The 15,510-nt window shown below is 33.6% G+C and overlaps 2 protein-coding genes across 2 annotated transcripts; both read left to right on the top strand.

Moving 5' to 3' along the window:
* Window positions 1-5,701: 5,701 nt before the first annotated feature.
* Window positions 5,702-7,509, top strand: LOC127736932 (alpha-2 adrenergic receptor-like). The gene has a single exon (XM_052247497.1). It carries the CDS (start codon window positions 5,702-5,704, stop codon window positions 6,962-6,964), a length of 1,263 nt encoding a protein of 420 aa, XP_052103457.1. The 3' UTR covers window positions 6,965-7,509.
* A 4,439-nt stretch (window positions 7,510-11,948) lies between these two features.
* LOC127698349 (melanopsin-like) lies at window positions 11,949-13,240 on the top strand. Its single transcript, XM_052201761.1, has one exon. It carries the CDS (start codon window positions 11,996-11,998, stop codon window positions 13,157-13,159), a length of 1,164 nt encoding a protein of 387 aa, XP_052057721.1. The 5' UTR covers window positions 11,949-11,995; the 3' UTR covers window positions 13,160-13,240.
* The last annotated feature ends 2,270 nt before the right edge of the window (window positions 13,241-15,510 follow it).

The following is a 15,510-nucleotide window of genomic DNA, read 5'->3' as shown; positions in this document are numbered from 1 at the left end:
ATTAGGGTATCTAGTTTAAAAAATTTGTCCGATGACCCCGCCTTCCAACCATCATGGCCGACTTGGTTAAAAATAGAACATAGGGGTAAAATGCAGTTTTTGGTTTATATCTCTGAAACTAAAGCATTTAGAGCAAATCTGACAGGTGGCAAAAATGTTCATCAGATTTAGATTTATCTGCCCTGAAATTTTCAGACAAATCCGACAACCTGTTGTTGGGTTGCTGCCCCTGAGTAAGTAATTTTACAAAAATTTTGCAGTTTTTTGTTATTATCTTAGATATCATTATAATATCTAATATCTAATACTATTAATTATGATATTAACCTTATTTTACATGATTTCCAAAGCATCAGTAAATACAGGTGAGCGACACAGGCTCTTGAGAGCCTCTAGTTCTAGTTTCAGGATAAAAACTTGTAAGTGTATGGATCTTTCTGAAATTGTACTACAAGGTTCCATATCACAAAGGGAAAGCTGGAATTGAGTTTGGGGGTAATTGCCTAAAAAGTTTAGGAATAAGGGGCCAAAAATAAGCATTTTTCTAGTTTCCAGACAATAACTTGTGTTCAAGTGTATGGATCTCTCTGAAATTGTACTGCAAGGTACCATACCACAAAGGGAAGGCTGGGATTGATTTTGGGGGTAATTGCCTCAAAATTTAAGAATTAGGGGCCAAAAAGGGGCAAAAAACAAGCATTTTTCTAGTTTCAGGACAATTACTTGTATGTAAGTGTATGGATCTTTATGAAATTGTACCACAAGGTTCCATATCACAAAGGGAAAGCTTGGTTTGAGTTTGGGGGTAATTGCCCTAAACGTTTAGGAATTTGGGGTCAAAAAGGGGCCTAAAAACAAGCATTTTTCTAGTTTCCAGACAATAACTTGTGTTCAAGTGTATGGATCTCTCTGAAATTGTACTGCAAGGTACCATACCACAAAGGGAAGGCCGGGATTGAGTTTGGGGGTGATGAATCATAAAGGGGTTCAAAAAATTTGGGGGAGGGATTTTTTTTCTTTAAAATTTTCCATTTTAAATTGGTTATTTCTGATTTATATATAAAAGCAAATAATAATGATATGGTTTGAATAGGTAAATTAAAAATTTTTAAGTTCTTAGACCACATTCATTCTGTGTCAGAAACCAATGCTGTGTCAAATATTTAATCACAATCCAAATTCAGTGCTGTATCAAGCTTGAATGTTGTGTCCATACTTGCCCAACTGTTCAGGGTTCGACCTCTGCGGTCGTATCAAGCTGCGCCCAGGGAGCATTTTATTACTGTTTTTGTCAAGCCTGCAATTATTTTGTTGCAAAAGCGATACATAGCGATCCTATAGTCTATTAGTGTCTATGTTGTCAACATTTAGATTTAATATATAATTCTGTGCAATACCCACAGGCACTAGTCTCAGAAAAAAAAAATCCTATATACCTTAAGGTATGTAGGAAAAAAAATTTCTGAGACAAGTGCCTGTGGCAATACTAATGCGCATTTTCCCAGACATATACAATTTATGTTGATGCATTCAAAGAGCATAATCTCAATTTCATAAAAAAAAATGAAAGACGGAGGAATTCTACTCCATGCAAGTTTTCTGAAATAGCCTTTGCTGTGATATTTTCCAGATTGAAATAGCTGCGTCTACTCCCTATTTCAAGCTCTAAATCGTTCCAAGTGTTAACAGGTTGTTAATGAAATAAACAGATTAAGTTCCACAAACAACAACTGCTGCAGAAAGTAAAAAGGCAATTGAGAAAGAGATTTCTAACCACTTCTATCGATTGTATAATAAAAGAGAGGTGGAGGATACCACAGGGATATCCAAACTATTAAGTTTACATCCAACTGACACCATGATGATGAAAAACGACCAAACGACAATTCCTACAAAACAGAACAGAAAACTACAGACTTAGCAACACAAACCCCACCAAAAAAGAATAATAAACGATACAGAGAAAAGGCTAATGATGAAAATCAGGCAAGAAAAGTTGATTTGCTCAATAGGACATATATTACAGTAGACAAAACAATCAAGTTTAGTAGATCAGATTGAATAAAAAAAATAATTGATTGATTAAAACTTACATTTGCTTAAAGTCCTACAATTTTGAGCATTTATAAACTAAGTCCTTAGTCAATTAAGAATGGAGTTGAGCCCAACTGCCACGTGCAGGATTCAAACTCACAACCTTAGTGCTGAATTTAAAATTCGATGAAATACTCGAAACTAATAAAAAGATAATGGACAATATTAAACCGATTTTGAAATCCCAAGTTTTGCCTAAAGGGTATAGTACACATGCAACGGGTTGTTCTAGAGAACAGTAAATTTTATATTAACACATTTGATCTTGAAATCTTGGATGTATCGATGAGTGGATGAGCCTCCGCAGAATTAGCAGATCTCAAAATTCATATTATCCTAGAGAACATTTTACAATGCTTTTTAGAAACAAAATGGTAGTTTTGGGACTCCTAGGATAATAGCCGACTAGATTATCCATTCAAGACACATAAAGGAAATTAATGAGATGTTTATAATATAAAATGTATGATGCAAATGAAATTATTAATCAAACAAATAATTCAGAAAGGAAACATTTGGATGACTTTTAAAGAAAAGAGACCAACCATTAGTAATGTAGTCAAAACCCTCTATTCCGGAGATTAAAAAAAATATGAATGAAGCACTGGCAACTTATTTCATAAAACGCTAAATGTTCATAAAAATATTAGAGCTCTTAAAAGGCAAAAACACTTATTATCTTTATAGCATGGATCGATACCGCATCTTTGACTTATTCGAACATACTATGATACTGAGCTTTCAAGACAGGCACATTTAGGTGTCAGACCACCAATTCAAAATGCATATCCGAAATTGTACATTTATCACCTTTCTGCATGCCAATTTTCAACCAATGTTAAAAGTCTTAAAGTGAAACATGACCGTTCAGAAGGAATTGCTACTAAAAATAACCCCTGTTTTTCTCGAAATTTTGAATAAGTATACTATGGAGCACATGAGTCCTCACTTGTTAATACAAATTCATTGACAAGTAAATTTTGGCTCAAAATACTCTAAATATGGGGTGCCTATAAAGTACGAAACAGAAATAGAAAACGAATGGAAAAGAAACGAAAAGAAACAAAACGTAACGAAAAGAAAAGAAATGAAATCAACGAAAGAACAAAACGAAACGAAATGTAATAAATTAATTTGATTCACATTTCATTCATGAGGGTTTATGACACTCATCCCAGTTTGATTAGCTTTTCTGGCCTAAAAGGCCTTCTGAGCTATTACCGTCACTTTCCGTCCGTTTGCCCGTCCGTTCAGGTAAATTTTACACATTTTTCAGATGCATTCTTTGACTCTTATTGACAAATCCCCCTTTGAAACTACACAGCGGATGTAAACCGAATTTTGTAGAAATTGATAAAGCACTTTTATTACACGGCATATTTCTTTGTCAAGAATGAAATACATTTGACCCACATTTCATTAAAGTTGATCTGCAGGAAATACATTTCATTAAAGTTGATCGTTATGCAGATGACGACGGATTTGTTTCAATTGTCTTAACCTCAATTCCGTCCTAGGCCTCTTTCCCTTGAATGTTACATCACCGAATGAGACTTATCACAGAATTTGTACTTGCATGAGGGGTGCCATATTATGTGAGGCAAGATCTGCTTTCCCTTCCAGAGTCCTTGAGATTACCCCTGTTTTTGGTGCATTGGTTCACATCAAGTTCGTGTTGTTCAGTCTTGAGTTATTCTTTTTGTGTTTTGCTCACTTTTGTCTTTCATTTTTTGCCATGGCGTTGTAAGTTTGTCTTCCGTGACTTGTGAGTTTTCATACCCCTTTGGTGTGTTCCGCCTCTATTTAGAAGATAATAAGTTGTCATCAAACAGAATGGTTATAACCGCTTGAGTAGTCTCGTGGTAATGTGCTCGTCTCAATTTGCAGGTCGTCGTTTCGATACCCGGCTTGAGTTCGACCGCACGTGGCAGGTGTGCTCGACTCCAGACTTAATTGATTAGGATTGTCAGTTTCCTCCCGAAGGTTGGTGGTTCTCTCCGGGCATATATTATAATATATTTGATTTTTTTAATTTCATTTGGTTTTATTTCTTTTCGTTTCGTTGCTTTTTGTCATCTTGGGCGGATTGGGGTTTGAATGAAGATCTCCGATAGACTATTCAATGCATTTACTTCTTTTGTGGACTCGGGGCAATATACAGTTTATATATAGCATTGACAACTTTCTTTGGTTGAAACCCGTATGTTAAAGTCTAAATAATTTTTTCATTGTTTTTTGTGTTGTTGGTTGCTGTCTCGTTAACATGCAAACCTCTAATCTTTTATTATAAAGGCTGATTTAATAATATGACAAGACCAGGATTCAAGACGTGCAAATGTCTGTAATTCCATGCTTTACCTGTCTGATTTTTTTGTTTCCTTTGCCCTGAATTGTTTTCGATTTTTTCATATTTATTTTTTTTGTTACTTTTGGCTTTTCGTTCTCTTTTGACTTGTGACTATATTCATTCATCATACACTAATATGCAATTTTGTTTTAGTCAAATAATTTGCAAATTGTATTATGTAACCGTTAAATGTTTAACATTTCTTACCTATATAACATGTTACTTTTATTATTCTTCCCTTAGTTTATTTATTTTGTATTCTAAATTATTTATTTTGTAAAAATATTTCCTTTCTCTATTGGTACTGTACACGTATACCTAACAACAAAATTATTTTCATTTACCTGTGTTTAAAGTTATTGCAAATGGATGGTATATTTGTTCGAGCATATTGTTTTTCTTTAATTGTTTAACATTTCTTACCTATATAATATGTTACTTTTATTATTCTTCCCTTAGTTTATTTATTTTGTATTTACATTGTGTCATAGGTCAAATTTATTTGTTCAGCGTATGTTCAATGGTGTTAATATGTCCTTTGATTGAGTTAAGCTATTTCAGTTGATATTTTATAGTGTGTCTTTCTATGTTGTGATGTTACACTATTGTTTCAGAAAAAGGGTGAAGGTTTGGTACCATTAAAACGTTTAAACCCGCTGCATTTGTTTGCACCTGTCCTAAGTCAGGAATCTGATGTTCAGTAGTTGTCGTTTGTTGATGTGGTTCATAAGTGTTTCTCGTTTCTCGTTTTTTATATAGAGTTAGACCGTTGGTTTTCCCGTTTGAATGGTTTTACACTAGTAATTTTTTGGGGCCCTTTATAGCTTACTGTTCGGTGTGAGCCAAGGCTCCGTGTTGAAGACCGTACTGTGACCTATAATGGTTTACTTTTATAAATTTTGACTTGGATGGAGAGTTGTCTCATTGGCACTCATACCACATCTTCTTATATCTATAAAGCGTATAAAGCACGAGTCAAAAAGGACAAGCTCTTAGCGATAAATAAATACTTGGATTTATATATGTCTTGTATTTGCATACTTGTGTCTGAATTTGTATGACAATCCCGGATCTTGCATGATATTATTAATCCCTTTGTAAGTTATAAATGGTTAAATTTCATATTAAGTTAATCTCCGGATATTATAAATCTTACCCCTCCATATTCAAAATATACTGTTTAAGTAGTAAACATGTAGTAAGATGTCTTTAGGTCAAGAAAAAGGAGCAATTATTGTGATTGACTGAGAAAAGTGGGCAATGCAATTCGATAACACGTCATCACGTCTTGCAGAACTAAATCATGCGCAAGCGTTACGAAACATTCCGATAGTCGTGTACCTTGGATTAGTTGGAATCACAGGATGTATTGGAAATTCTTTAGTGTTTTACATTTATGCATCAATTTATACAAAATTAAATTCCAGAATTTTCTTACTTTTTCTTGCTGCAATAGACTGGAGCACTTGCGTCATAGATATTCCATTGGAAATCATTACTGTACTTAACGAATACAATTTCCAAGATACGTTGCTATGTAAATTTTCAAGAACAGGAAACGCACTAACCACCCTTTACGCTGGTGGGGTATTGCTTGCAATAGCAGTTGACAGATATTTGAAAATATGTCGCCCAGTGGGATTTCAAATTTCAAACAGGACGGCCAAATTACTCTGTATTGTGTTGTTTTTTGTTACACTTCTTCTCGTATGGCCTGAATTTGTTATGAATGGTTCGAAAACTGTTGTGATCAAAGGTGAAGGATTAAATGGAACGGAGTGTTCGATCGAAGATGTTTATCAAAAATCAGCATATCCGACTGTCTTCAAGTTTCTGATTTTTATTCTATTCACCGCAACGTTGTCAATAATGATTGTCATGTATTGTCTGATCGGGAGAAAGGTGAGATTCTTTGCCTACAAAAATGAAAGACGTGGCAGCCAGTCTAAGTCTAATACGTTAGATAGCACCGAAAACTTAGGCGATGTTTCTAATCTAAAGAGGTTACAGCGAACTGAGAACTCTAACGCCGCTGCAATGAACGAGTATGTTCATGTGTCAAAGAGTAATAGTAAAGATATTGTAAACACGACTTATAATAGCAATGACAGTATTGATGATTTTAAATCTATGGATTCACAAACATCCGAGATCGGGACAATTGAGAGAAAGAAACCATTCAAAATCCAACTATCTACTACCCAACTGGATCAGATAAAACGCAGACGAACGTTGGCACGAAATACAACATATCTTATGTTTATTGTAACGTTTTCATTTATCATTGCAGGTCTGCCTTACTTGATTCTTATAATTCTAAACAATGTCATTGACAATTTCGTGTTAAATATGAATCCAGGTGGTCGGGTCGTATATGGTTTCTTCTTGCGGTCATATTTCCTTGGTGCCACTGTGAACCCTATAATATATAGTATATTTGATAGGAGATTTAGACATGCATGTAGAAGAGTAGCGAGAACATTGAAATTAAAGGTCTGCAGAACAGAGGAGCTTGATGTTTAGTAAGCATAATTCATTACGCATTTGACACTCATGACTTGATATGTATTGTACTTCTTTCTTTGTAAGGTGACAATTATGATATTAGAAGGATTGATTAGAATTTTGAAAATAACAACCATATACACATTATTCGAATAGGGCAGTGTTTTATTCTTAACTTAAGTTTTAAATAAATTGTGGGACTTCTTTTCTCCTATTCGAAGATAAGATTTTTTAATGATCAACGATGACGCTAAATGAAACTAAATAAATTATATTAAAACACCAAAACAGACGGAGTTGAACATGAGGAGTAACAGCCTGTAACATTTCTTTTCCTTTTCTACATTTGGATTTTCCATTGACTTTTCCACGAACATTGCTAAAATTTTTCCCTACATTATTATGACATTCTTATGTGAAATCTACACATATGAACACTAACTGATAAATAAAGAGTGTAAGAAGGCCTGAATTATCTTTCAACATATAAAGTACTTTGAACATACCATTAGTATCTTCGAACTTTCTTTAAAGCGGTTATTTCATACAGGAATTTTGTTTTACCCAACAGTGTTTTTTGTGTTTTTAAATGCCTTTATCATTCAGATGAGTGTTTATTCTGAATTAATTTTAATATTATTGACGAAAGTGCATTTTCTGGTTTGTTTTATTTTACCTTTGAACCGTTTCAATTTTTCTTCCACATATTCAGATTAATCGAAGATTTAATGCTCGTAACTAAACTTATTGTCAAAATCAGTCATCTCTTTAGTGGATGTCCCCTCTTATAATAATGACTATTCAAAATTTGGTTGTGTTAGATCTTTAGTCGTGTTGTTAAATTAACTCACGACTTACCTTACTGTGAAAGAAGGCAAACGATGTATTAATTCATGACTGTCACAAAAGAATCCCTATACAAACCCAAACCTATAGACAAACCCAAGTGCATAAAAACAGCGCTTTTATAACCATTCCTGTATAAATAAACTCATCACAGATACCAGGATTAAACATTTGTACGCCAGACGCACGTTTCGTCTTCAATAGAGTAAAGCATTCAACACGGAGCATAATCCAACACTTCACTGGAACTAAACGATGGTCCTTCGTGTCGTTTTGAACGGCATTCTTTGTTTGTGCTGACATTTTTAAAGAATGAGAAGTGGAAAAGTTGAACCTACAAATGTGTAAACATATTCTTGGTGCATGTTACTTTACTTTGTACAAACATAGCAGTCCTTTCAGAACTTATGTGATATCCATAAGATATAGACTTTTTAAAGTAGAACTTAGGTTATACCCATTAAATATAGACTTATCAAAGCAATACTTTGAATTTATCTTGGAGTTCGGTATTTTTGTTCTTCGACTGTTATAGACTGTTTGAGCACGTTTCCAATGTCCTGATTAGTTAAGCTTATAAGCAAAATAAATATGGCAAAAATAAGTAAAAAAATCATGGTACTCAAACATACATTTTTAGATTGAAAACTGGATATTAACATATCTATTTGCAATAGACGGAGAACTGCGATTACTCTTATATTGGTGCTGTGTATCTAATGTTTTTATGTTATTTGTTTGTGTGCTTGGTGTTTTGGCTGAGTGTGGATTCACATTGCGTGTGAAGCATGCATAGCAGGAGACGCTTACCTGTCGACACACCCGGTCTCGATCCTTTCTGTTGAGTTCGTGCGATTCTCTCGGTGTTCGTTTGTTATCTTGATTTGTCTTCTTAATCGATTTATTAGATTTGAACACCGATTGCTCTTATTCAACAACGGAACAGTTTTAACTTCATTTAGGCGGAGTACATAAGCCTGGGTGTAAACACTCGGAGACATGAACGAAAACTAACGAGCCTAGGATAAAACTTGAGTTGCTGTCCAGATAAAAGGCTATGTAAAAACTGTTCCTATACATGTTACTTATCACCGTTGATATAGATTAAGAAATTATTATTTAACTAAGGTTCCAACTCCCTCAGGAAAAGTTGATCTTAGATGAATTTGACTATTCTGTTTATGTCCCTTTTGGACATAAAGCTCACAGCGTTATTACGTATCTATACAGCACTGGTATTCAGTCATTGATGAGTCTTATGTAGACGGAACACCAATCTGAAGTAACAAATTATAAGCCTGATATATTCGATGAGTCTCATGGAGTTCAAGAAAAAAAGAGATAAAATTTATATTTAGAGTTATCCCTTTTTGTACTGGTTGTCTACTCGCCTTTACGTTTGTTTTTAATCATTAAGTATGGGTGTATATGTTTTAACATTATAATAATTTATATGCTCTAAATGGGCCCAATACCGAAATGATTAAAATTTAATTTGCAAGAAATTGCAAAATGTATGCGAATTTAAAGTTTAAATTGAGGCAGTTTACCGATGTTCAAATCTCATAAATCGATACAAATGAAGGTAACACACGAAAACCTAGGAACAGCATGATCTCTAGAAGGACCGACCAGGTGTGATGACAAGGTAAGTGTCCCCAGCTTAGCATGCATCATCCGCCATGCTAATCAACACTCAGTCAAAATGTCACCGATCAGGTATAGAAAAAAATCGGTAAAATTCGTATCAGACAACTATTCTGGTATCTAAAGTTCTGCGACCGCGAAAACATGTCGCCAGTCATCACAAGAACAATGTTTTGATTGCATTTTTTCGAGAATATATTTTAACGCATTTTGGCCGAGTTTATGAATTTCAAAGTCGGGCTGGTGGTGTAGCCAGTCAATTGAGAAATTCGAGTCCCTTTTTGTAATTATAACTTCTATATTTTTCAACAATGATTCCTGATCCTTCACAGAAAGATTGCACACATATTGAAGTAGTTCACCTACTATTAAGAAATTGTTTGAGTGACTGTTTCCAATTTCCAGACTTTAGGAAATTGGTAGTTTCTAAAAAAAAATTATTAAAGACGGTACCAATTTTGTGTAATCAAATGTTCCTACAGATTTCGCACAGATCCTTGAAACTTCACAGAGATATTGCACAATATTATAGTTGCTATGATGAAATTGTTTCAGAAATGTATCCTTTTTTTCCATACTTCGGAACTTATCTTTTTTCAGCAGAAAGACAGTAACAATCAACTCCTCCTGGAGTCTTTAAACAAGACAAAGTGTTTGCACAATAACTGATGTTCATCAACTCTATTCATACATATTTGGTCTCCATTTTCACTCTCTACATTTCCATACAAAAATGTTATTTAAAAGATTATTATAAACATTTCCTTTAGTTGGAGAAACACTATGTGCCACCTGGCCATTTCAGTTTTTAGTTTCATTTAAAAACATAATCAAAGTTTCAATAAAATCATTGTTTAGGTAAAAGGAAAAACGTCATATCTTACTTTGCACCAGTTTTACACCTGACCATATGATGCATAGAAATTCTAGTCGGGTAGTTAATGAAATAAACTGATATTAAGTTCAGAGATCAGCATCAATTGCGAAGTGCACAAAAAATACAACAATTAAAGAGGTTTATAGCCTGTGGTGGGCAAGTATGATGTAACAAATTCAATCGATGCAACAATAAAGAATATAATGAACATGTTCACAACGAAAATCTTGAAAGACCAGTGCTTTACTAAAAAAAACTATACTACTTAATTAACAATCAAGATTGGAAAATAGCCACAGATTGAAATAGGATTGCCGCTAAAAGTATTTAATCTGTTGAAATAAATACATGCTTTTTTTAACATTCTATCGTTGACTGTTATACTTCTAAATAGATTTCATACATGAAAGTCATGAAATAACGTTAACTTTCACTTCATGGATTATTTTAATTATGTTGTAAGGCTTAATTTGTCTTGCTTCCCAATCCGATTGATTTAAGTTGTTTTATTACTACTGAAAATGGGAAATTTTAAGGTTTTTCAGAAACGCCTTTTTTGACAGCCAAAGTTCCTCAAGATGATGTTCAATTAATAAACCTATAGGCGGGCTGAACTAAGTTTGATGTTAATATAAAACTCAGGTTAAGCAAAATGTCATTTAGTCAAAATTTATCATTACTAGAGAATGACATAAACAATATTAATAGTAGCGAAATCCCTGTTCAGAACTATAGGGAAGACAAATATGACTTGTTCAGAATTGTACGGTATATATATAGCTTGGGATAATGCCATTTCTGACAATCGAGATGCAGAGCAAGCCATGTTCTAACCTCTACCGTCCATATAGACGAAAATACATGGGGAAATAAAAAACATATAGTTAATAATAGTCATGTGAAAAGGTTCACTTACAAATTCTAAAATATAAAAACAAAAACAAACAAAGAACAATTTTTCACAAAACACATAAGTATTGGACATGTGGAAGGAAAAACAAATGTAGAGCAAGCCATGTTGACCTCTGTCCAAATATACTAAAATGTACGAAAAAATGTAGAGCCAACCATGTTGACCTCTACTAGTTATTTTAGAATGTTCGACTAAATAGAAACAAATATCTACTACCAAGAGCACAGAATGTTTTTTACTTACACACAAACATTATCAATTCTTATATAATGCTGAAGGGAATTAGACTTCTGTCTACCCATGTTTTGAATCATAGCTAAGGGCACTCCTCTGGTAGCTGCCGAAGGTGCAGCCCCAATTCTAAAACTCTGCAATCCAATTGATTTAAGTTGTTTTATTACTACTGAAAATGGGAAATTATAAGGTTCTTCAGAAACGTCTTTCTGTTGATATAAAAAAACGTCAGTCTGAGAATGACTTTACAAGTAAATTATTTTTAATGAACAGGGATAGCTTTAGTTTTAAAATAGTTTGGTGTTCAAAGCATAAAAAAAGCAGTTATTTCGACAATAACTGTGGGCAACACAAGATTTGATCTAATCTAAAAACTGTGACTTGACTACATTGTATTGTTTGAATGTTACACTTTAAATAGATATTAGTTTAGTGTTTTAGGAAATCATTTCTAAGTCTAATTTATTGTAAAAAAAAAATACTTCCCGTTCTCACTTTATAACTTCCTCTTTGCGAATTGCCAGTGCTCAGCATGACTGACCTAAACGTTGGTCGTCAATGCTTTCTGTTGCAAAACAAATCGGACAGATTTACTACTGAATTATTGTTTCTCAACCAGCATGTGCCATCATGTGTTTTCCTTGCGATATGTTTTGTGATTGGTGTAACTGGGAATGCATTTGTACTCCACGTTTACTATAAACAATTTAAACAATCAAATTACAGATTATATGTGTTATTCCTATCTGGCATAGACATAGTTTTCTGTTTGACAGTGTTACCATTTTACATTTTCAATATTCTTTCCTATTGGAACTCAGTAGATATCGTCTGCAAGTTCGGATGTTTTATGACAATATTTTTGTCATTGGCATCGTTAATTATTTTGGTGATCGTCGCTGTAGACAGATATCTTGTTCTTCGAAAACCTATGCAGAAAAAGATAGGCGAAGTTCACGCATTGAAATGCTGCATTATCGCTTTGCTACTTTCGGGGACACTATCTTGGTACAGCTTCTTAATATATGGAGTTAACAAACAAAGGAACAGCGAGATTCAAATTGTAATATCACAGTGTACATCTGTTCACAATTTATCAAAAATAAACAACTATGTACTTTTAGCGTGCTCATTATTGCTAGCATCGTTTTTCTCTTTGGCATACGGTGGTATATTGTCAAAAATTAAAATCCATGCTCAGAGGTCGTCGATTGGTTCCAGCAAACGTCGAATGACAATCATAATATATATAGCTATTACAGCAGTCTTCTCGATTTCTACTATAATCTCTGTGAGCCTACGCATCGTTAAAGAGACCGTCAATAAATATCAGAATTGTCAAGGTGGATATATAGAAGAATCTGCTTTTATGTTTTTTTCTCTTTCACATTGTATAAATCATGTCTGTAATCCTGTTATATATTACTGGCGTGACATTAGATTCAAGAATGGAGTTAAGAGAACGTTATGTTGTTGGTTTGAAGTTTTGGAAATGTCATCGGGACGGTCAGACACTAATTCTATCAAAAGTACAGCATCTAAAACAGGGGGCAATAGTCAGATAAGAAAATGTGACTATAGTGCTGATTCCATGACAAAGGCTAGCATCGGTGAAGAATCTTTGACAGAAAAGGAAATATTTCATGTGGAACTAACGAATGAAAAAAATAAATTCACTGATGAATTAACATTGTAAATGTCTAGGACAATATTATAACTTTTATATTTGTGTGACAATTCTTTTAAAAAGTTTAAAAAAAAAAGCAATTGCTATCCAGATGTTAATACTTATACTCCTACACCCTGTCGAAACCTTTGGTCATGGTTTTATTATTACGTTTATGAGTTCTTTATACTACATTTGTTGGAGGGGTACTAATTGACATTTTTATCTGCAAGAAAATGGTTTAGATAATTTGTTGAAATTTGGTTTTGAATTAGCTTGCAATATCTGCGAGTACTCTTAGATCGGTTCTTTTTCGGTGGTATAAATTAGACCGTTTGTTTCTGTCTTAAACTGTTTTACATTTTGTCATACTGGTGCCTTTTGTAGAGACAAAACCTATAACGAGAGAACAATAGAAAAGTCACATTTCTATGAAAACTCGACAAACTCAATAGTAAAACAATGCCGATGAAGATAATGATTAACAGTTAGTTTTAAACATCACTCGTACATTTTATAGAAATTATTTGTTAACCGGTGTTATTAGAAATATACATGTAAATACACGATGTTTTATGTTCATTGTCTAGCGAGATGATTGCATACATAAAACGCTTGTGAAACTGAAATTTAAAAGATGTTAATCTTTGCTACATATTGTTAACAAAATTTGATAAAAACATGTACGTACAAACTCAAAGATCTTTCAGGCCATACATTTTCGGAGAGTTCCACATAGTCCTTAGCACGTTACAATTTTCCAAAATATACCTATTTTTCACAACTTATTTTTCCAGTACACCAGTCTGCTCTTGTCAAGTTGTTTCTTTGCAGGATCAAACATTAAAGATAAATATTTTTACATACTAGTAGATAATCCGTTAAACATTGGTACAATTTTAAGACGATGTTGTCTCGATTTTTGTACATGTATTTGTAGTCTTCTCGATATATTCGCATTAAATGTTTACATAGGCATACCTGACTCAAGCTAGCGAACAATTGTAGCGAACAATTAGCTAGCGAACAATTAGCAGGTATAACTAAAAACCACAATATCACATAAGGTTATCACGTTTTTTCGAGCTAGCGAACAATTATGAGAATACATACAATCTTAAACAAATACGAAAAAACTAACTTAAAACAAAAGGGAAACCATACTTCATATATAAAGAATACAAAGCTTTTCTTTCCTAACTAAAAAAAATCAACATAAGGCATTCAATAGACAGCTGGATTACAATGACCATAAGTTAACACATTGACACAATGCATTTTTAGGGAATGGGGGTGCACTTTACGTTGTTTGGTCCGATTAATAGAGATTGTGACAGGTTACGACTATATAGGTGTTCAAGAGGAGATAGTGCCGCATCGTTTAGGAAAATCTCCAAAGTGGTTTATGTTCGAAAATCTTAAATTGTGGTAGAAAAAAACTGAAATTAACAAAATGAAATTAGGGTATAGGACATTTTAAGTTATTTTTTTACCAATTTGAGTAGATTGTTACAGGAAACGACTATATATGTGTTTTGGAGGAGACATTTCCGCATCGTTTAGGAAAATATCCAGACAGGTTTATTTTCGAAAATCTGAAGTTACGGTAAAAAAACTGAAATTGACAAAATGAGATTAGGGGAGTAGGGCACTAAAAGTTAATGTTGAACCAATTTATAGAGATTGTGACGGGCAACGACTATATACTTGTTGTATAGGAGACATTGGCGCATCGTGTAGAAAAAAATCCAGATCACTTTATGTTCGAAAATCTGAAGTTTGGGTTAAACAACTGAAATTTACAAAATGAGATTTGGAGGTTGGGCACTCAAAGTTAATTTTGGACCAATCTATAGAGATTGTGACGGGCAACGACTATATAGGTGTTGTAGAGGAGACATTGGCGAATCGTTTAAGAAAATCTCAAGATCGGTTTATGTTCGAAAATCTGAACTTACGGTTAAAAAACTGAAATCGTGAAATTGAGAGAAATGAAACAGCTAGACGAGAAAATTTAATTCCGGGCAGACCAATTGTATCACTGTGTGGAACGCCCCTACACAATATTGGCACTATATCGATTATTTTCTTGTTCCACTTGTTAAAAAACAATATACATATATAAAAGATACGTCAAGTTTTATTAATTCGATTAAAAATATAAAACCCCAACGAGACTGCTATCTAGTAACATTCGATGCAAAAAATATGTACTCTTGCTTTACATTTAATGAAATACTAGAAGCCACTAACGCGGCACTGACCAATATTGATCCAAGGGAGTATGAAATTAAAGTTCCACCAAAGGACAGTATACTTCGCCTATTAAGGCTTATTCTAGAGAACAATGAATTTATTTTTAACAATAAACTTTACCGTGA

The sequence above is a fragment of the Mytilus californianus genome, unplaced genomic scaffold, assembly GCF_021869535.1.
Source record: "Mytilus californianus isolate M0D057914Y unplaced genomic scaffold, xbMytCali1.0.p SCAF_4, whole genome shotgun sequence".
Taxonomy (NCBI): domain Eukaryota; kingdom Metazoa; phylum Mollusca; class Bivalvia; order Mytilida; family Mytilidae; genus Mytilus; species Mytilus californianus.
The sequence above is the reverse complement of the archived record's forward strand: the minus strand, read 5'-3'. Positions and strand labels throughout refer to the sequence as shown.

Bases quoted from the DNA above. Each gene is read 5' to 3' on its own strand.
- LOC127736932 (XM_052247497.1), top strand. From the start codon at position 5,702: ATGCAATTCGATAACACGTCATCACGTCTTGCAGAACTAAATCATGCG.
- LOC127698349 (XM_052201761.1), top strand. From the start codon at position 11,996: ATGACTGACCTAAACGTTGGTCGTCAATGCTTTCTGTTGCAAAACAAA.